Source organism: Podarcis filfolensis, assembly GCF_964270895.1.
Source record: "Podarcis filfolensis genome assembly, chromosome: 7".
NCBI classification, from domain to species: Eukaryota; Metazoa; Chordata; class Lepidosauria; order Squamata; family Lacertidae; genus Podarcis; species Podarcis filfolensis.
The window spans coordinates 3,940,880-3,963,670 of NC_139603.1; the positions used below are offsets into that span (position 1 = coordinate 3,940,880).

At 43.8% G+C, this 22,791-nt stretch overlaps 1 protein-coding gene across 5 annotated transcripts in view; it reads right to left on the reverse strand.

Annotated features, from left to right (window-relative positions):
* Window positions 1-22,791, reverse strand: part of NRG2 (neuregulin 2) — a 134,975-nt gene that overhangs the window by 62,795 nt on the left and 49,389 nt on the right. For 2 of the 5 annotated variants that reach the window (XM_083624462.1, XM_083624463.1), the window contains exon 1: window positions 20,648-20,839. The exons of the other annotated variants lie outside the window; for them this stretch is intronic. In XM_083624462.1, coding sequence (XP_083480588.1) covers window positions 20,648-20,735 — 88 coding nt within the window. In that variant the 5' untranslated portion in view covers window positions 20,736-20,839. Of the gene's footprint in view, window positions 1-20,647; window positions 20,840-22,791 lie in introns of those variants that run through there. 5 annotated transcript variants of the gene reach the window in all.

Sequence of the window (22,791 nt, forward strand, 5' to 3'; positions counted from 1 at the left end):
ACTCCCAAGCCTTCCCCAAGCTGTCAAAACGAAGGCAGAAGGGAGGAATGCCAACGGCTTGGGGTAGGCTTGGGAGGCGTGGATGGGCAGCGCATTGAATGTCAGCCCCCTCAGTGAGGGCACCCAGGGCGGTCCACCTCCCCGCCCGCCCCTTCCTACGCTCCTGGCAACCTCCAGGGAATGCATTGCCTGCTGCTGCTGCTGCTGCTGCCACAGAAGCCACAACAACTGCAGCATGCTTCTTGGAGGCCGGATCTGCCTCATCCTTAGGCGCCCCCCTTCCTGTCTCCACACGCCACCTCTACAGCGGCCTCTTGATGAATAGGAGGTGCTGCTGGTCTCCTCCCACCCCTTGGGAAGAAATGATGGAGACTACTCTCTGGGGTCTCCTGGGTCCTGCACCTGCCCAGCATAATTCAGACAAGACCTCTTTCCCCTCTGACAGCCTTTGATTCCAACTACAACCATAAGCTACAGTTGATTAGACACACACACACACACACACACACACACACACACACACACCGTTTCCATTGTATGTCAGTGTGGTGTAGTGGTTAAGAGCGGTAGTCTCGTAATCTGGGGAACCGGGTTCGTGTCTCCGCTCCTCCACCTGCAGCTGCTGGGTGACCTTGGGCCAGTCACACTTCTCTGAAGTCTCTCAGCCCCACTCACCTCACAGAGTGTTTGTGGTGGGGGAGGAAGCGAAAGGAGAATGTTAGCCGCTTAGGGTAGTGATAAAGCGGGATATCAAATCCAAACTCCTCCTCTTCTTCACTCAGCCCTTCTTCCCTGGTGGTGCCGGGGGAACTATTTAGTGCTTTGCCTCAGGTGCCAAAATGTCTTGGGCAGGCCCTGAATTCCAGCCACTAATATTAATGGACCTAAGTTATATGACTAGCACGGGATACAACGCACAGACCTTTAACATTTATGTCAAAGGAATTTGTCCCTCTATCCTCCTGATTATTTTGCAGCCTATTCCCCTGTGCATGTTAGTTGCACTGAGTTCCATGACACATTCACAGGACTGCAACCTGAGCTGCCAAATGGTATCTTCTGCAACAGCCCTAAATTTGCAATGAGGCAAACCAGAGTATTCTAGATATTAGGGCACTCTGGTCAATGGACAGGTCAAATATTGTCAACTGTTCCATGAAGCCATGATGCTGATAATGTGTGATGAATACACCTGCTTTGAACAACTGCCTTTAAGAATGTACTTTTAAAAAAGGCCTTAGTTTGTTTCATTTAAAAAAAAAGTGTGCAATTCTTGGCTGACCCTAATATTCCAGGTTAAAAGCTTGTTCAGGGAATAATTTACATGTAAATTCATTACAATTTGAAAGTTAAGTTCATACTTTCAAAATAAGTTACCTAATTGTTTTTTGTAAGTGGCAAAAGTACCAAACTACCAATGACTAAAAAGTCCTCCTCCCGCCAAAAAACCCCAACATTAATTATTTCTTTGAAAGTAACTATGTGACAGATGGTAAAGCTGTCAAATGAACAAATATTTTTGAGCTGGTCTACAGCACACTAACCTGACATTTCAGTAAACTTCCCACCATTTTGACTTGTTTCCTAGACAGTCCATTCACTGTGCAATCCTATGTCTACTTAGAAGTAAGTAACACCAAGTTCAGTGAGACTTTCTCTAAGGTACAGAATCACAGAATCAACAGAATCATGGAATTGTAGAATTGGAAGGGACCCTGAACCCCCTGAAATGCAGGAATCTCAACTAGATCATACATGACAGACGCCCATACAACCTCTGCTTGAAAACCTCCACGGAAGGAGAATCCACCACTTCCTGAGGGAGTCTGTTCTACTGTCTAAAAGCTCTGTCAGAAAGTTATTCCTGCTGTTTAGTCAGAATCTCTTTTCTTGTAACTTGAATGCATTGGTTCAGGTCCTAGCCTCTGAAGCAGGAGAAAACAAGCTTGCTCCATCCTCCATGTGACAGCCCTTTAGCTATCTGAAGATGGCTATCCTATCTTCTCTCGGTCTCCTCTTCTCTAGGCTAAACATGCCCAGCTCCCTCAAACATCCCTCATAGGGCTTGGTTTCCAGACCCTTGGTCACAGGTCAATCTTGGTCCTTGGTCATCTTGGTCAATCTCATCTGCACACATTCCTGCTTGTCAATATCCTTCTTAAATTGTGGCACCCAGAACTGGACACAGTACCCCAGGTGGGGTATGTATAGGATTCCAGTCCCAGTTCCCATATATGGGAATCCTGTAAATGAAAACAGCCATGACCTATACAATTATAGAGTCATCTCAGTTAAATATGTCGCAACAATGAGTTGCCATTCAAGTTTCCTGTTCCAGCTTATCTAAAGATCCTAATAATGCCTGGCGAATGCACACAATCCTGTTGAGATATGCAGATTTCCCCTGTCTTGTTGGAGATTATGTATCTTGAATGTGTAAAATGATGTACAGATATGCATTTCCCCCAAGGCTTGTTGGAGAGTTATGTATATTGACCGGGAAGGCTGCACAATTCCCTCTTCATGGACAGATTATGTGTACATTCTCCATGAGGCACAGAAAAATGCACAATTGCTGGTTGTTATGCACATTAGCCAGTCACTTCATTACTCCTGTACAGTGGTACCTCAGTTTACGAACTTAATCTGTTCCGGAAGTCCATTCTTAAACCGAAACCGTTCTTAAACTGAGCCACGCTTTCCCTAATGAGGCCTCCCTCCGCCGGTGCCCTTCCACCGTTCAGATTCCATTCTTAGACCAAGGTAAAGTTCGTAAACCGGGACACTACTTCCGGTTTTAAGGAGTTCGTAAACTGAATCGTTCGTAAACAGGACTGTTCTTAAACCGAGGTACCACTGTACATACATATAAACTGGATATTAGTCAGGGGTCCTTTACCATTTTTATATGTAGATTACATTTATCAGTAATAGTAGCAATACTCATTGTATACAGTTACATATAAATGTACATATTGAAAGAAAGAAGGAAAGAGAAGAGCTCTCAAACCTAAATCACCATTCCATCTAAATTGATAGGAGTGATTTATTGGTCCTTGGTTATGAAGCTTCTAACTAAATTTTTCATATGAAGGCTGTTACAAAAGACCTCAAACTGAGTTTATTATTTACTTACGTGTTACTTTACATCAGTATACCACTTTTTTCTCCAAAGCGCTCAAAGATGCGTATTCTCACTCTTTACCCTCATGAGATAGGTTACACGGAGTGTGAGACATCAAGCTTAATGGCTCAAAGCAGAACTGAACCCTGGCATCCCATAATATGGGCATTCCTTACATAATATGGGCAATTGTAGTGTCAATAGGAGGGGAGATACTTTTGTAAAAACACCAGGATAGAAAAGGAAATAAGCTGCCTTCATCTCCTTCCATGGACACACACACATGCACACACGGACATGCAGAGAGAGAGAGAGAGAGAGAGAGAGAGAGAGAGAGGAATGTTCTCCCAGTGTTTATATATTTTCTACCTTGTACATAATTAAGAAAAACAAGGTTTGAATATTCTACAATGTCCCTTCTTTGGACATTATCTGGAAGTGCTAAAAATGATGCATGTGTGATTCATCCTCTTTCTACATTTCTGTGTCACATCCAAAGTGATGACTGGGACAGCTGCACATACACTTTGAAGAATGTGTTTAGAAGAATGATTTTCAGAACTACTGGTACTTTTCTCCAGTGGATTTGTGCAGTAAGCAAGTCCATTTTTCATACCAACCAAGTACAATGGTACCTCAGGTTACATACACTTCAGGTTACATACTCCGCTAACCCAGAAATAGTGCTTCAGGTTGAGAACAGAAATCGTACTCCGGTGGCACGGCAGCAGCAGGAGGCCCCATTAGCTAAAGTGGTGCTTCAGGTTAAGAACAGTTTCAGGTTAAGTACGGACCTCCAGAATGAATTAAGTACTTAACCCGAGGTGCCACTGTATGAAGATTAGTTGGGTCTTTAAATCCACTATGTCCCCCCTTACAAAATGAAGGAAACCTTGGGGGGGGATGAATGAGTCCCTCAGCTTCCAAGTACTTCTATGGCTTCTGCTCTCCCACACGCGCTCTCTCTCTCTCTCTCTCTCTCTCTCTCACACACACACACACACACACACACAGAGAGAGAGAGAGAGAGAGAGAGAAGTTGCTTTTTCCTAAGAAAACCAAACTGATTGGGGGAATGACCAGAGGCTGAGACAAAAGTAGTGGAGACAGACAGGTCTAGATTTTAATCATAGGGAATTATTTCCCAAGGCACTCCAATCACAGTGATCTGGAGAAAGTATTAAAGCCTGTGTCTTTTTGCCATGTGGTCCTGTGTGTGTTAATAGCGAGCTCCTCTTTGTATCCCCAAGAATCTGTGGGGAGAGGGGCAGAAGCCCACTCTGTAACAAGGTCCTGGCTGAGGGGTACTTGTATCTCCATTGTATCTTCTCAAAGAACATGGGGGGCAGAAGCCTGTCCACCCCACCAACTACACTTGGGCTACAGAGTGACATTTCCCCCCATCCCAGTGTTCCCTTGGGATTTTTGCACCATCCCTTCCCTATGCAAGTCAATATTTAAAGATCTCTCTCACAATATCTCCCCAAACCAGTGAAGAGGCCACCACCACCACCAATAGTTTTGGGGTAACATTGCTGTCATTGCTGGATGTGTGTGACTTTTCCCCAATTCCAGTCTTTCCATGGGATCCCTGCTCTTTCCCCCACCCCCTGCAATTCCTATTGTTCCTACCCCAAAATGTTAAAGTCTGACATAGAATCATAGAATCATAGAGGTGGAAGAGACCACAAGGGCCATCGAGTCCAACCCCCTGCCAAGCAGGAAACACCATCAGAGCACTCCTGACATATGGTTGTCAAGCCTCTGCTTAAAGACCTCCAAAGAAGGAGACTCCACCACACTCCTTGGCAGCAAATTCCACTGTCGAACAGCTCTTACTGTCAGGAAGTTCTTCCTAATGTTTAGGTGGAATCTTCTTTCTTGTAGTTTGGATCCATTGCTCCGTGTCCGCTTCTCTGGAGCAGCAGAAAACAACCTTTCTCCCTCCTCTATGTGACATCCTTTTATATATTTGAACATGGCTATCATATCACCCCTTAACCTCCTCTTCTCCAGGCTAAACATGCCCAGCTCCCTTAGCCGTTCCTCATAAGGCATCGTTTCCAGGCCTTTGACCATTTTGGTTGCCCTCCTCTGGACACGTTCCAGTTTGTCAGTGTCCTTCTTGAACTGTGGTGCCCAGAACTGGACACAGTACTCCAGGTGAGGTCTGACCAGAGCAGAATACAGTGGCACTATTACTTCCCTTGATCTAGATGCTATACTCCTATTGATGCAGCCCAGAATTGCATTGGCTTTTTTAGCTGCCGCGTCACACTGTTGGCTCATGTCAAGTTTGTGGTCAACCAAGACTCCTAGATCCTTTTCACATGTACTGCTCTCAAGCCAGGTGTCACCCATCTTGAATTTGTGCCTCTCATTTTTTTTTGCCCAAGTGCAATACTTTACATTTCTCCCTGTTAAAATTCATCTTGTTTGTTTTGGCCCAGTTCTCTAATCTGTCAAGGACGTTTTGAAGTGTGATCCTGTCCTCTGGGGTGTTAGCCACCCCTCCCAGTTTGGTGTCATCTGCAAATTTGATCAGGATGCCCTTGAGTCCATCATCCAAGTCGTTGATAAAGATGTTGAATAAGACTGGGCCCAAGACAGAACCCTGTGGCACCCCACTAGTCACTCTTCTCCAGGATGAAGAGGAACCATTGATGAGCACCCTTTGGGTTCGGTCAGTCAGCCAGTTACAAATCCACTGAGTGGTAGCATAGTCAAGACCGCATTTTACCAGCTTCTTTACAAGAATATCATGGGGCACCTTGTCAAATGCCTTGCTGAAATCAAGGTAGGCTACATCCACTGCGTTCTCTTCATCTACCAGGCTTGTAATTCTGTCAAAAAACTAGATCAGGTTAGTCTGACATGACTTATTTTTCAGAAATCCATGCTGACTATTGGTGATCACAGCATTCCTTTCTAGGTGCTCACAGACTGTTTGCTTAATGATCTGCTCCAGAATCTTCCCTGGTATTGATGTCAGACTGACTGGGTGGTAATTATTTGGGTCCTCTCTTTTCCCCTTTTTGAAAAAAGGGACAACATTTGCCCTCCTCCAGTCTGCCGGGACTTCGCCTGTTCTCCAGGAATTCTCAAAGATGACTGCCAGTGGTTTTGAGATCACCTCTGCCAGTTCTTTTAATACTCTTGGATGCAGTTCATTGGCAGGGGCTTGGACTCGATGGCCCTTGTGGTCTCTTCCAACTCTATGATTCTATGATTCTATGGCCCTGGAGACTTGAATACATCTAAAACTAGCCAAGTATTCTTGTACTATCTCCTTAGTTATTCTGGGCTGTGTTTCCTCTGCTGAATCATTTGCTCCAAATTCTTCAGGTCAGGCATTGTTTTCTTTATCGGAGAAGACTGAGGCAAAGAAGGCATTGAGGAGTTCAGCCCTTTCTGTGTCCCCTGTTTGCATTTCACCATCTTCTCCTCTGAGTGACCCCACTGTTTCTTTGTTCTTCCTTTTGCTACGAACATACCCATAAAAGCCTTTTTTTGTTGCTTTTAACCTCTCTAGCAAGCCTGAGTTCATTCTGTGCTTTAGCTTTTCTGACTTTGTGTCTACACGTGCTGGCTATTTGTTTGAATTCCTCTTTGGTGGTTTCCCCCCTTTTCCATTTTCTGTACACATCCTTTTTTAACATTGCCGGAGAATCACAATACCTGTCATTCTGAAAATAATTCTGGCAGAAAATGAAGATGGTATATAGACTTCTGGGCCTGTAAATTTAACCCACTTTGGTCAAAGGTGTGGAAAGTAATAGCTGTTTTTTAAATTCCCTGTTATAGTGAAAGAGCAACAGAGAGCTTCATTTTATAGAGAGCGGCTCAGAACCCAGAACAAAGAACAAGGTGGAAAAAGAACAAAGCAATTCATAAACAGATAAGATTTTTTTGAAAAATAAAATAAAACACACAAGTACCCAGCAAAATGTGAGACCAATACACACTCCTATGACACCCAGCTCTATTTTTTCTTATCATCAGTATTGCTGTGAAAGTGCTAAGCTATAAGCTGCTGTCTGGAGTCAGGAATGCATTGAGAAAGGGTGAGTAAACTGAAGCTGAGTCCTGATGAGATGGATGCACTGTGAGTTTGTGGTTCCACAGTAAGATAGTTGGTGTATTGACTGTTCTGAATGGAGCAGGTACACAGCTTAGGGATGCTCCTTGATCCAACTATGTCACTGTTAAGTTGTGGGTGAACATATCAGACAACACAGCGATTCTTCAAACAGCTGTTGTTTATTCACAGGCCAGAACAGAACTGAACTGAAGGGTTCAGTCAGCCTGCTTATACAGAGCTCCAGTACAACGTAACTGTAACAACTTTCTAAAACTATCCAATCACTGAACGTCACTTTCGATCCCTTATTTGCATAACTATCTACAGTATCCCCCTGCTGGCCCAGGGTGAGAACTTCAGTACATAACAGTCACTTCAGATACAAGTGGTCTCAATGACATGGGGTACATTTTACCAACTGGAGCCAACCCAAGCGGGTAGAAGGAACCCCATGTCACTGAGACCAGAGTTGGATCAAGGTGCAGTCGGATCAGCTGCAGTTTTCCCCCCAAATAGAGATAGGCTGATCTCCATTATTCATGCTCTGGTAACCTCCAGGTTGAACTAATAATAAAATGCTTGAGGCTGTCCTTGAAAATGGTTTAGAAGCCAGAACTCTGGCATATTAAAAAAAATTCTTTGTATACTACCCTCAAATCCATTTTTTAAAATTATGGCTAGTTTATAAATGTTCAAAATAAATAAATAAAGCCTAAATATGTGTAAGTGCATGGTTGTAGGCGCAGCCTCCTGATCTCCTTGCCCCCTCTTCCCTCTGCTGGGCACCCCTCCCTCAGCTGCCTCCCTTCTGCTGAAATTTAGATTGGAAACTGCTCAGGGCAGGAAACAGACTTTAAAATGTCACAATGTAAAGCATTGTGCTATATTAGTGATAGATGGATTGAAAGCCATTCCTAGACCATACCATAAAATAACACCAAAAAATGGATCTCACCTGATGGCCTAATGGGGAAGAAGCAGGAGGCACCACTTTAGACATTATGTGGAACTGTGGAAAGAGGGAGCACCAGTCACGCATGCGTCCTCTTTTCAATGTCCAGAGCCAACCCAGGCAGCCAGATCCTCTGCCTCTTAGCTCAGCAGCGACTCCCCTTCAGCTAAATGGTGCTCACTCCCAAGTAAGGAAGGACATGATTATTATCAAACTGAGACTATAGCGGAAGGCTTATGCAAATAGCCTTTATAATTTCTCACCAATTACTAGTCACATGCTACTTGATACAATGAGATTTATCCTTTATTTGAATCTATAACACACATTGAAATGTGTTATATTTGCTTGAAGGCACTCAAAAGTGCCTTATTATTGTGCCTTATAACAACCGTTCCGAGCATCTACAACTCCAAATCCACTACCATAAACCAGAACGAAGTTTTCTAAAGCTTCTAAGTTTGTTCGTATATCACATGCATTTCAACCACAAGACCACAATGCTTCTAATTACACAATAAACTGAAAACTTTTAAAATTAAGAGGGGCAAACACACATACGTACCCAGTCAAAAAATAATAATACGGAAGTCCCGTCGGACATTCGGGTTTCAAAGGATGTTCGCAAACCGGAACACTCACTTCTGGGTTTGTGGCATTCAGGAGCCAAAACGTTCGAGCACCAAGGCGTTTGGGATCCAAGGTATGACTGTATAGCCTGCCCAAAAGAGCTGACTCACTGGTTTACGGGGAAGATTGGTAGAGAGGCTACATAAGGACAGTGAGGAGAATTCAGCACAGAATTTTCTGCAGCTGAGCAGAGTGCTAGCAGCCTGCAAGTCTCTGCTCATAGGGCAGCCAGCAAAAGTCCTGGCTGATATAGGAAGAGAGAATAAGGATAATTGCCCTATGAATTAAATAGATTTAGGAACTGAGCTTCTAAATCAGACATATGCGCCAAGAGAAATTTCACAAAACTTGTAAACCTGTAGTGAAGTGAAAAAGGTGGGGTTTTACACAGACACACACATGCTGTTTAGGGGAGTTCGCATTTTGGCTTATACCTTTTCATCTAGAACACAAAGGAAATAATAATAATAATAATAATAATAATAATAATAATAATAATATATTGAGATAGATTGCTGTGTAGATTTAAGCTAGAGGGCCAATAAACCTTTACTTGCAAATTTTTGGAACAGGGTTTCCTTCACACTGGGTCTAACTTAATCAGTATCATTTGGGTCCAGAAACTAGTGTTTCTGCAGATAAGACTGTCGGGTAATGGTGGAGGAATGGATACCTACCTTCTCTATTTGTCTGAGTGAAGGAAGTGAGTACATCATGTGTGGGATGAATGCCACCTCCTTCCATTCCCATTAACATATGTGCCAAAACATCCAATCTAAGTTCATAGGGGAGAATAGCTAGATATTAAACTTACCCAGACATATCCCAATCCTGCTGGAACCCATTAGCAGGTAATTATGGACTCTGAATTCCCATAAAATACAAAACGTAATATGGAGTCTAATATGCTTCGTGCTTTAGGCAGCTTATATTCCATTTTGTGTGAAGATGCCCAGACTTCCTCACAGCTCCTAACTCAAGTGGCTTGGGAAACAGCACCGGCTCACTCTGATCTCTGCTGGCAGAGACCAAGGAAACCACGAGACCCATTTTTTCCATTTCCTAAGGGAAGCACTTGATGACTACTGGCAGACATTTTCATTCTCCTCATTAGGTCTTTGAACAAACTAAACTGCTTTTGCTGAGTATACCTGCTAGGCTAGCAATTCCAAAGCATCATCTTACCATCTTGGAATCCCATCATGAGCCCAGGGCCATGCGAGGGGTCATCCGGAGATGGCTGGGCAGCATCTAGCACTGCTAGTCATGGAACCGGCCGAGGCACCAAGGGGCTCTGACATAAGGCCAGGAAGGGAGAGGGCTCTTTTGCTCATGTGCTGCTGGCTGGTTTCCCACAATCCTCTGGTTGGCCACTGTGAGAACAGGATGCTAGACTAGGTGGGCCATTGCCTTGATCCAGCAGGCTCTACGTATGCTCTTACGTTTATGTTCTTACCTTAAGAGAAAACTCCCAGCAAAACCTGACTATGCTGCCTGGAAAGGTGGCAATGGCATGAAACGGAAGGAAGGGAAAGTATTGTAAACAAGAATCAGCAGAGGGAGCTAGAGGAGAAAGTGAGGGAAAGAAGTCCTTTAAAATGAATGAAAGTTGCTTCCAGATAACCTGCTTATTGCATATTCACTCTAATTTATTTGTTTGCATAGATGATTTATGATGTTGCATCAAGTACTTTCTAGTACATTTCCACGTCACTTTTCTTATTTTAAAAAGCCAAATTTTGTGGAGAATTGGGTTGCCTGTTCAAGAGCTCCAAATCAACTTTGATTGCAGAAGCTGAATTTGCCAGTATGTGATTTGCGTCCTACCCCCAAATAGCAACAGTCTTGAAGCACCCAACATTTATCCTCCACTACAGCCCCCCCCCAATATCCTTTGTCACTGAACCCTACCACTCCAAAAGCCAAAACATTGCAACTTTAAAGTAACCATTATATATGAAAACATCATCAGACAAGAATTTTCCACTCTCCTATTTTCCACCTCCTGAACTTGGCACACTTTGGATATGGTGACCGGTCCAGTGACGTCACAGGGGTTTATCTCTGGCCCTGTTGCGATGGTAGTACACAAAGCCCACAGCTTACACAGGGTTTACATTCCAGGGATCGTGCCTAAAGGCAAAATTGCGTCAAGTCAAAACCCATTGGGTTCAATGGCAGGGAGGATTGCCAAAGCCATTATTCCTGGATGCTCCACTCCCTTTGATTTATTTATTCGCTGCCACATGCATAAAGCTCAGTGCACACGTAAGTTGCGTAAGTTGCAGGCTTACTGTATAAGATTGCAATGTCAGTTAGGAAACGCTTTTTTTAAAAAACCTGACTGATCCTATTTCTCATTTCTATCCAAACAGTTGCACCCACGTTCTCAACATGCTCCTATTCCGGACCTGCCTTTGTTTCTCAGGGCCCGAGGCAAAGCATACCATGGCTGACTCATTTCTTCTGAACAGCATCCATCTGCTTTATCCCAACCCATGCTTTCCTTTTTAGGTTAGTTTCCCTATTATGTAAAAAAAGATGAACTCAGAGCTTTTCATTTCATGTTTGTTCACTGCTTTTCCAAAAGGAAGCCCAAAGCCGTGAGCAATAACATAATAAAACAAACGTCAAAAACAAACCAAAGAATATGAAAAATTATCTAATAAATTATCTAACAACTTTTGAAGGTGATCAGGTTGAAACATGCCCCTACCACTAGCTGCTACTGATCTGGTTGCAGCAAAGCCAAACCAACTGTTCACCAGCGCCGTAACATCTTCTGTAACTATTTGTTTCCAAATTCCGTCAGCCTGCATAGGGATGACCAGGACTAGAAACTTGTGTGAAAGCTATGTAAGGAAAGATCTCTGCCAATGACAAAGCTCCCTATTCCTCTTGGAAAAATAACAAGGGGACCTATAGACTTCACACATTCTTCCAGTGCTTCGCCCAAAATAAAAAAGGTTGCTACACAATGGCCAGTGGATTTTGAACAGGGAGGCATAAGCATCTCTCCAATGAACTGAAAAGAGTCTTGATCCTTTGGTATGCTCCAGCCATATACACCTTCACCTGCCAGCTCCTTCCCCAGCCCCTACATGATAGCAGTGAGATGGGTCACTGAAGCACCCAAACACAAGAGAAGGAACAGGCACTACACATCCTAGCTCAGGCTTCCTCATACTCGGCCCTCCAGATGTTTTGAGACTACAATTCCCATCATCCCTGACCACTGGTTCAGCTGGCTAGGGATCATGGGAGTTGTAGGCAAAAAACATCTGGAGGGCTGAGTTTGAGGAAGCCTGGTCTATGTTATTACCATACTTTTCAGGTAATAGTTTTTAGCCCAAATGACTACTCCTGGATCTTGAGCAGGTTCCCCATATTGTTCTGAATCCATGATTGGTATCTGGTGCAGAATTTCTACTAGAAGCAACCTGAAATTTTATTTTAGAGATTAAATTTGCTTGTCAGGGAAACTCTAGTCCAGGCACATGTACAGAATCGTAAAAACTTGACAGTAAAATATCATTTCCGCATCACAGCAAAATGTAGCTACATTCCTCATATTCAGCCTGCAGGCAAAAGAAATCCATAATGCAGGTATCAGAAGATCAACAAAAGTGTAGATCATCTTAAAGCTCCTTTAACCTTCTGAATCCTGTCATCAATACCCTGAGGAATCTTCAAGCCTAATCTGGCATTGTCATTCCAGTCTCACTTAAATCAAATTCAAGATTCTAGAGAGCTAAGTTGCACAGTAGCTAAGAAAGAAAGTGAAGTCCCCGGTCTGAATCTTGCCTCTGCCGTGAAGTGAGTGTTTGTGTTTCTCCTAAGGCAGCCAATTCTGCCTCATCCTGCCTCTTCTATCTGCATTATGGAAATAATAATTCCGACCTACTTTCCACAGCAGTTGAAATGGATGCAACAAGGAAATGAATATGAAGCAATCTGGGCATTCTGAAGTTCTATGTAAATAAATGCTATGAAATTAAAGAAACAAATGGGGGGGGGGGAGAAAAAGAGTCATTTGAGCAACAACCAGAAAATCAGGATGGATCTAGGCATGATAGATGTGGACATGTTTGCTTATTCACATTTCTGCTCCATTCTGATGGTATCCCCATCACCTGTATGCCCCTTTTGTTTGTTTTCATTAGAAACTCCCTTACCCCCTTGCTTTACACAGGAACAGAGCAGACATGTGGACACAAGAAATGCAACTGCCCCGGGGCCACATCTAGCATGGTTCTCCAACAGGCGCTGGTCTCTTTTGACCCACAAAGGCCCCACCAGACATTAGGCACACAACCACAAGAGCCTTTACAAGTCTCCTGTAGTTTCTCACACTTTCAAGCATCACACTAGAATGAACCCATATTATTCATTCTTTTAAACAACCTTGCAGGGAAGGTTAAGCTGAGTGTCTTGCTCAAGATGGTGAGCAAGGTATGTGTAAGACGTGTTCTTTTGTTTACACAAAGGATGCCTAAACCATTTTATTCAGAACAAACTCCAATTCACATTAGGCATGAGAAAAGCCCACCAGAAATCCAAGTGCCTCAGGCACTAGTCCACAAAGCTCCAAAACTGTGTATGAAGCCTAGACTGGGATTACTGTACTTCAGACTCTGGTGAAATGCAGTAGATAAAGCACAGACAGCCTTCCCTTAGTGTTACAGTGAGCTTCAGCCCCGGACAGCTTTTTAAACCTGGCCTGCTCCCACAGACTTTATCCACTATGGGCTCTTCATTATTACACTCTAAAACAGTGGCGTCCAAACTTTTTTCAAAGAGGGCCAGACAACACTCTAAAGGGTAGAAGATGGGGAGGAGAAACAGCTCAATGAAAACTTAGAAAAAGGTCTCCCGGAGACAAATAGAGTATCCTGGGAAAGGGCATGGTTCAACTGCTAGGGCCATTTCTTCAAGGCGCTCTATCTGAGGCTTCCCTTGGGCTTGATCCGGAAGCTGCAGTTAGTGCAGAATGCTGCAGCTTGATTGCTGGCAGGAGGGAGGCCTGGTTAGCATATAAAACCGGGGCTCAGAGAACTACACTGGTTGCTAGTTCTTTCACCAAGGAACTTACAATCTAAATTATGAGAAGGGTAGAAAGGAAAAGGAGATGCAAGCGTAAGCCTAATCGACCTCGCAGGGTTGTTAGGATTAATTGAGATGGGGAGAACCATGTACTCCTTGGAGAAAAAGGTGGAGTAAAAATGAAGGTGGTGGTAATTTTAACAGCAAAGGATGGATGTGAGCAAAGGTAGCAATGTCCACTCATCCTAAAACAGCCGTGCCCAACCTTTACAGTTGCACCTTTAGCCTGCCCCTCTCTCTCTCTCTCTCTCTCTCTCTCTCTCTCTCTCTCTCACACACACACACACACACACACACACATACACACACTTACTACTGTTGTTGTTGTTGTTGTTACAGTGGTACCTCGGGTTAAGAACTTAATTCGTTCTGGAGGTCCGTTCTTAACCTAAAACTGTTCTTAACCTGAAGCACCACTTTAGCTAATGGGGCCTCCTGCCGCCGCTGCACAATTTCTGTTCTCATCCTGAAGCAAAGTTCTTAACCCGAGGTACTATTTCTGGGTTAGCGGAGTCTGTAACCTGAAGCGTATATAACCTGAAGTGTCTGTAATCCAAGGTACCACTGTAGTTATATTTGTTACCTATCCTTCATAAGCCATAGAAAAAGAAAATACAATACAAATAGATACAAATAGATAAAAACAAAAGCCCCACTCCAAAATACAACTCATATCAACAAAGCCATAGGGAGGCCCTGGCAGCAATAGTTTAACTGTCCAAGGCCCAGGAAAAGAGGTGTGTCTTCAGTAACTGCCTGAAGCTGCGAAGATGTGGCACCTGGTGCGTCTCCACAGGAAGGGAGTTCTCCCGCTGAGGAGGAGCAGGACAGAGGTTCTCTCCTGGGCACCTCCCAGCACCTCCAAGGCAGTTGGCACAATAACAGGAGCCTTTCCTGCAGATCATAACATCCTGACTGGCAACGGAGGGGAGGAGGCACAGATATTTTCTCTTGCTTTTTTTAAAAAAACAAAAAATGGTAGCATTGAAAGCACATTGAACATTATGGCCCACCAGTCTGGCGTTTTGTTAGAATCTAGAAGGACTGTAATTTACAAGCACTGTCCATTAAAATAAACCTCACCATTTCATGACACAAAATGCAAAATATCTATTTGAACAAAAATACAATAATCTCAACAATATGGGAGCCAGAGCACTCTACGTACAGGCAATTTGCTTAGATTAAGAAATGCCACTTCTAACACATTTCACTATTTCCTCCCTTCAAAAGTATTTGAGTGATTATTATCAGCTCTTGTCTCTCTAGAAGGCTGGCTCATTTCCTTATTAGTTGCACCCTTCAGATACTGATTTATTCATTTTTAATTTGCCTGTGTGTGCGCACAGGCAGACCCCCATTTTTTGCTTGTACAAAAAATGCATCAGTGCCTTCAACTTCCCCAAGCATGATGGTTTCCCTGGAAAATATTTGAAGGTAAATAGGTAAAGGACCCCTGGGCAGTGAAGTCCAGTCAAACTTGACTATGGGGTGTGGAGCTCATCTGGCTTCAGGCCGAGGAAGCCGACGTTTGTCCATAGACTGCTTTCTGGGTCATGTGGCCAGCAGGACTAAACCACTTCTGGCACAACGGGACACCGTGATGGAAGCCAGAGCAGACGGAAATGCCACATAATACCACATAAGATAGATCACCACCCACAGTCTTGTTTAAACAAGGCTGTATTCTTACATTCCCACAGGCTGTGGATTTAACATACACATTCCTACAAATGTTAAATTCACACCAGAGTGAAGATGAAAAATCTGTCTGGATGAGGATAAATAAGATATTGATCTTGCTAACAACACCAGGCAATGTTCTTTGCTTTTGGTTCTGTTTTACTAGAGTACTCTGGATGAGGTTTAGAGGTGGACTAAACTTGGGGACTAGTTTGGTGGTGACTTATTTAGAAAAGAGATCTTGCAGTCATCGTGGAAAGCTCACTTAGAAAATCAGTGTTCTGTGGCAGTGAAAATAGTTCAGATTTAGGAAGTTGTTTGAAAACGATGCGGCCATTGTCACAATGCCATTATATAATCACATGGGGAAATATTGTTGCCCAATCTCTGAGCAATGTGAGATTCCAGGGGTTCCAGGCATTTACTCAGAGTCTGTGGCACAGCGGATGCTGTGGTGTCTGTATGCTATATGGTTTATTTACACGTATCTACAACCTGAGCCTGTGATGGAGGGGTTCGCAGCATTAAAACCCCCGAACGGTTTTGTTTCTTCCACAGCCACAGCCTTGGATTCAAGCCAAAGGCAAACATTGCTCTCAGCTGTTGCTCTGCCTTTCTTTCTCCAACTTGCTGCTTTACATCTAGGTCACCTCACTGCCCAAACTCAACTCTGCTTTTTTCACTTGAGAGAGGGGACCCAACCCAATTGCTGTCTCGCACCAGGCCCCTTAATCCCTCATCCCCTCACCAGGAAGCTAGTATGGCTAGTTCACAGAATTAGAAGGCTTGGTGAGCTTTTAACTATTGCTGGATCCAGGGTTCAGAGGGGTCTCTGCCTACTCCCCACTCCCATACTCACAACACTATGTACAGTTTTGCTCTCAAAAAGGGTATAATAGAGCTGGAAAACAATACAAAGAAGTACTAAAATGACCAAGAATCCCCAGTTAGAATAATAGAATTGTAGAGTAGGAAGGGTTGGGAAACACCTTTATTAGAGGCAACCAAAATGTTCCAAAATGAGGCACATGAAAAGTTCTGCCAAACCTGAAAGCAACAGGCATTTGGGAGTATATTTTTCTTACGGACCAAAAAGGGTTGGTGGACTCAATGGAGGAAAGGTCTATCAATAACCATGGAACACCTTTGCTCCTAGGCACTAAACATCTAGCATTCAAATTAAAGCCAGCAGTTATTAGGCTACACCAGCATTCCCATGAAATAACATGATGATGAAACAATGTATGCGCCACTTAAGAGAGAAAAAAAGGAAGCTGCAGAGCAGGAGGATGTAATTTTTAAGTTTTGTTTCAGGCATAAAAAGATCAAAAACCTGCTTTGCTCAAGGAAGAGAACACGAGTGCCTGTCAGCCAGAAAGGAAAGCGGGCCCTGCTCCAAGTGACAGAATAAAAGATGGGAACTAAACATGTTACCTCTATAAACCACATTGGTTAATCTAGCAACATAATGCAAAGGCCAGAGCTGAAGGATATTCTCCCTGAAAAGGACCAGAGAGATCTTCTGCAAACAAAAACAATTAACGAACCTTGTGGTGCCTTAAAGACGAACACATTTATGGGGCAAGTTTTCCTGGACTGCATACATTTCTCTGGTGAAAATAGGGACGTCCCATTCCATAATGATAATTTTACTATTTATGCCCCACACATCTTACTGTGTTACCCCAGCCACTCTGGGCAGCTTCCAGCATATATAAAAACATAATAAAACATTAAACATTAAAAAAAGGCCTTCCCTACACAGGATAGCCTTCAGACGGCTCGGAGGTTGGATAACTCCAGACCTTCCAAGATTTCTCCAATGAAAATAGGGATATCCTAAGGAAAAGTAGGACATTCTGGGATGATATCAGAAATTGAGATGGCTTCTCTAAATCAAGGATGTCCCTGGAAAATAGGGACACCATATAGATGGTGTTTGGGTATGTGTTTAATCACTGAGATTAGAAGCAAATGAAGTGAAAAAATAAGAGTAGTGACCATTATTTTAAAACTTAAATAAATGTAAAATTGTTGCAGTGATTCTGCCCGATCCTCAGGGCTCTGCTCAGCACCCCCACACCTTCTGGCCAGGCCACTGGCCCTGTTTCACATCCTGCTGGAGTGCTTCTGCCTGGCTGGAATGTGCCCTCGATTGGCACAAGCTTAAAATGCCCGGATATAGGATAGATAGATAGATAGATAAATGTATTACGGTCGGAGACCAGCTTATAAAACACACTTGGGGGTACAATCCCAGAAGGAAAGCAAACATTTAAAACAATGTACAACAATAAATTTAAAATTTATAAATGCAATAAGTGTATAGACACTTAAAACTTTAAGATAAGCTACCACAAAGATGACCCAGAGTCACCCATGGAACCGAGTTTGGGGATTTTCTTAATGAACTAGTTTGGGTTGGGGGATGGTCTGCGCCTACAGATCTGTACATAGAATCTGGCGATCATCCGGGTCGTCTTATGATCTTTGCCTAACAGGAAAAGGTCATTTTTTTGCTTTTCCGGGAGGTCAGCGAGCCTCACCCGCAGGGGATCAATGGGAATAGAGAAATGTGTGTCAAATGCAATTGCTCCACCCACTTTTCCACGTGGCCCCACCCACTTTCCCCACAAGCGCTACCCTCCACTGGCATGCGGCTCTCAGAAGAAGCGCCTTGTGGCCTCTTTGGATGTTCATAGAATCATAAAATCATAAAATGGTGGAGTTGAAAGTAAATGAAAAAACAGTCATATTTATGGATGTTGTGACTGACATGAATAGGTCCCGGGACAGCATGGCCTAAGCAGAGAGGCAGACGACATGGGCCTAGGCATGTGACCAGCTAATCAGTAGCTTTCTTTAGGGGGCTGTCTGCAAGCAAGGCCTGTGAGGGGGGAGTTTCAGTGTCCATAGTGGACTATAGATCATTGATCATGGTTGGAGTGGCTTTAGTTGGGGGCTAGAGGTGGCAATATTCTGTGAATATCTGATCAGTGATGCTTGGCCTTTTGTGCCTATTGCACTCCTGTATATGCATCCTTCAAACTCTCCTCTCCTCCAGGTGTTCACTCTTTGGCAAGGAAAAGAAATATTTTCATGCTGGGGAGAGAGAAATCAATGCAGATAATCTGCTTTTTACCAAATGATCCACATGCAAAGGGACCTTCATCAAACAACAGCACACTCCAGGGGACTGAGAATTCTAAAAATGCAAAACAAGGTAGTTCTCCTTAAAAGAAGAAGAAGAAGGCGCTCCCCACCTTTAAAATATCTAGTTTACTCAGAGTTACAAGTTTCGTTGTCTGTTCCTTCTACTCATGCTCTTGATGCCTGCAGAGAACAAGGAAGGCTCAGCTCCTTTGGAGACAAAGAATGCCAAGATGCCCTTCATCTAATCCAGTCACCTCTGCAGCTGATAAATGTCTCCTCTCTGCCTCCACTTTAGGCATTAGCACAGCTGCTGATCCTCTTTTTTAAAAATAAAAACCACCTCCCTTTGCTAAAGGGCATTTAGATTATTCATAATATTCTCACTCCCAGAATTCTGAAGTGCATGACACAAAATCTAGTGCTCTGGAAGTTTGATGTTTTATGAACATCATGTGGGGGCGGGGGACTGAGAACCGGAGGGAGGTTTCACATATTTCACACTCACAGCTGCTATGGTGGGTCTATTATTCTCCTATAGCACATGCCATGTGGCTACTATTACTGCCCTTACACTTCTCCAGCCTCAGTGAAACAAGAGCAGGAACGTGGACGTGAGCAACCGTCTAAAGGCATCTATGCACTGGGGAGAACTGCATAGGGGAGTTAAAGCAAAAGGGCTCATACAGGGGCTCACTAAGACATGTCCTGATGAGAGCTTAGAAATCTAAAACAGAGAGGCAGTGTGGTGTGGCAGATACAGTATTAAACTCAAAACGAGGAAGATCCAACTTCATACAGAGGCGGAGTTGGGGAGTGCAACCAGTTTAGTCACACTGAGCCTGGAGCCTGGGGTGGGGGACACAGGGCGTGCCACAACCAGTACTTTACTTCTAGAAAAAGGGGGTTCATCGCACAAGGTGCTGTTGAAATTTGAGACCCCAAGGAGCATGACTGCTTCAAGCCCCAGCTCAGTCATGAAGCCTACTCAGTAATCCCGGGACAGTTACTCTCTCTCAGCCAAGCCTACCACAAAGATGTTGTGATACAATAGGGAGGACCATGTGTGCTTGCAAATGCAACTCTTTGTAAGAATGGAAAGTTAAAAATATAGCAACAATGGAGATTAATAAACTATTTCACCATTCCAATACAATATTATTGTTTTCTGTGTGTGTAGACAGATGATTAGATTGATAGATCAGCAGACAGATACATTGCTTCAAGAAATCATCACTCAAGTGTGTGGAGAGAGATGGAGAGAGGCTTGTTGCTGCATCTTTACTAATTTAAATTTTCCTTCTAAATAAACTGGCATTGTTGAACCATACAACCTGTTGCTCTGTTTTTTGTGGCAAAAAAGGAAGCATTAAAACGGCACAACCGTTCTCTCCGCACCACTGAAAAGGTTCAGTGAACGCACAACGCTCTTGCCATTTTAGCCCACAAATTGACAGTCAGCATCTGATAGCAGCACCAGTAAATTACCAGATCAGAACAATCTGGAGTTATAATGATTACACCAAAGCATTTAGAATTATAGTAAGCACATCATTTGTGAAAACAACTGCGTTGACAACAGTAGTTACTTGGGTCATGTTTGGTCTGTTACTGCTTCTGTCTCTCAAAAACACTCTCTTTTTCTTTGGCTGCTACACCAGGGAATTTCTGGATGTTACAGAAGAAAAAGTCTATTTGCATGAAACGTTCTAATCAGCAGATCAGCACTTTATGAGTCGTGACCATGGATATTTCCAGAAAACACCCTGCCTTGATTCCTGCTGAGATTAGTTTTTTGTTGCTATTTTTAAATAGTTCAGGAATGTATTTCTGAAGGAGACAGAAATCGTATCTTGGTACATTTGCATTAGCTCAGAAGCTCTCTTGTTCAGATGCAGTAAAATGTGCTAAAAATGGAAAGTACCTTCTGTGGGGCCTGCTTCTTTTTCCTCTGTCCCCCCTTCTTTGTTCTTTCTGCCCCTTCCTCTGCCCTTCCTCTTCTTCTCAGACATCCTGCACAGGCAATATATTTACAGTCCCAAGGAAAAGGCAATTCCTGCCAGATGTAAATGCCCCAGCAGTGCTGCTTCAAGGTTTTTCTCACCAGCTGAAACTTCCTACTGTTCTTATACTGTTTTCTCACACAGGCAACACCCACTTCTGGGTGGAGAAGTGCGGTTTTTAACTATTTCCATTCATATCCCCCAGCTGTCTGACAGAAGTGCCAAGGACCGCAGGCAGGCAGGCAGGTAGGCAGGGCTGGGTGTGAAGGAATTGAAAATGAACGAAGGTCTGCAGAGAGCAGAACTGACAATGGAGTAATGAAGCAAGCCTAAGTGGCCGCAGGATCCCATGGGGATGGGGCCTGGGCTCTGTGGCGTGGGGGGCCTGGGAAATACACAAACCCAGATGCATGGACTCTTCCTGTGTCATGAGCGGCTCACTTTAAATGCTGCAGGTGTGATAGGGGAAGCAGCAAGAACTCAGGGCTCCCCTCTATGCTGTGCTCCTTCTATTGCCTGTATGCCACAGAATGATATACACAAGACCCACAGGTGATATAGGAAGTGCACTGAAGCAATTACATTTCTGAATGGCCTCTCCCAAAATGGGGGCCCTTGGTGCAGGAAGACCTTTCCCACAAGAGCCTTTCCTTTTAACGCATTCTTGGTTATTCTCCCAGGCGTTTTCCCTCAAGTGATAAACTTTTCTCTGTGTAATCTAAGAGTGTCTCATTTACTGGCACCTAAAATAAAGAGGCCACTTACACATAGTGAAAAAGTACACAGATTTGGAGGTGCAAATGTGTATGTATAGGTATAATTTATTATCATTAATTAAGATTCTGAATACAGTAATTTCAATGCATACATGTCACTGTAGTGAGGCTATGGCTATGGCAAAGTGGCCTTTGCCCCTTCTCAGTCCTCTGGAGAGGTGCTAACTGCGGAAGGGAACCTTCGAGCCCCGCCCAGGCTTCTTTCGCGTCAAACCAGACCTGGAGCAGACAGCCCTACAAACAGGGGTCTTTTTCTCTGACAGCCTTTCAAATTGGCGGCTGTTACCTGCAAAGTAGCGCATACGGTCTCCCTAGCCCGAAGCAAACCAGGAAATGGTGCAGAACTGGAAAAAGAAAATGGCGCTAGTATTTCACAGCCACCCTCCTCCACCGCACCAGATGCAAAACTTTGCCCCTCCTTATCGATACTGTATTGAGGGTTGCCTTGCAGAAAATACATGCACTTGATATTCCAGTTTGTTATTTATAATTCAAATAATTTGTTTGCCTTTTTCAGGCAGCATGAAAAAGGCAAAATGAATGAAACAGATACAAAATAATAATAATTTAAAAACAGCGCTGAAAAGGCAAACTATCCAGCTGACCTGAATGCCTAAAATAAGCGGTGTGTTTTGCACCCCATCTGGAAGGTCTGTAGCGATGGGAAATTGTGAAGCTCTGTGGGCCCTTCACCCCACAGCCTGGGAAAGTTGACTCAAAGGCAGTGTACCCCTTACCAGCTTAAAATGCAGGAAAGTCATTCACCCCACCCTGCTCTGCATCTCAAATCACATTTGCACATTGCTGTTCACACCAATACGGTTGGATGTGTTTCTGAGATGCCCACAGTCTGTCCACACCAGAGAGGGGGCGTGGATGTCTTCCTGTGGCTTATGTTTTCAAATCAGATCAAAACTGGTTGGAGGAAATTGGCATCAAAACACAGTATTTCTTAAGAAACTACATTGCCGGATTGCGACTCACCTGTGGTGGGAGTGCACTGGGTGCAGAGTAAACAGGACTATGTACACAGCCCCAAAGCCCGCATCTCACTGAGTAAAGCTGCCATTCAAAGCAGGGCCTGGGGAAGGAGGGATTGACAGGGGGAACAATCTAGAGGAATCACCCAGAGATAGGTGAGCATCAGCACCTTGAATCAAATCCGATTTGTATGCAGTAAGTGCCGTTGGAACACAACCAGCTGAATGTGTTTGTGATGGCTCTCATCCATAAGGTGTGCAGCAGCATTTGCAGGAAGGGAAGCTTCAAGGACAGCCGGCTGTAGAGTG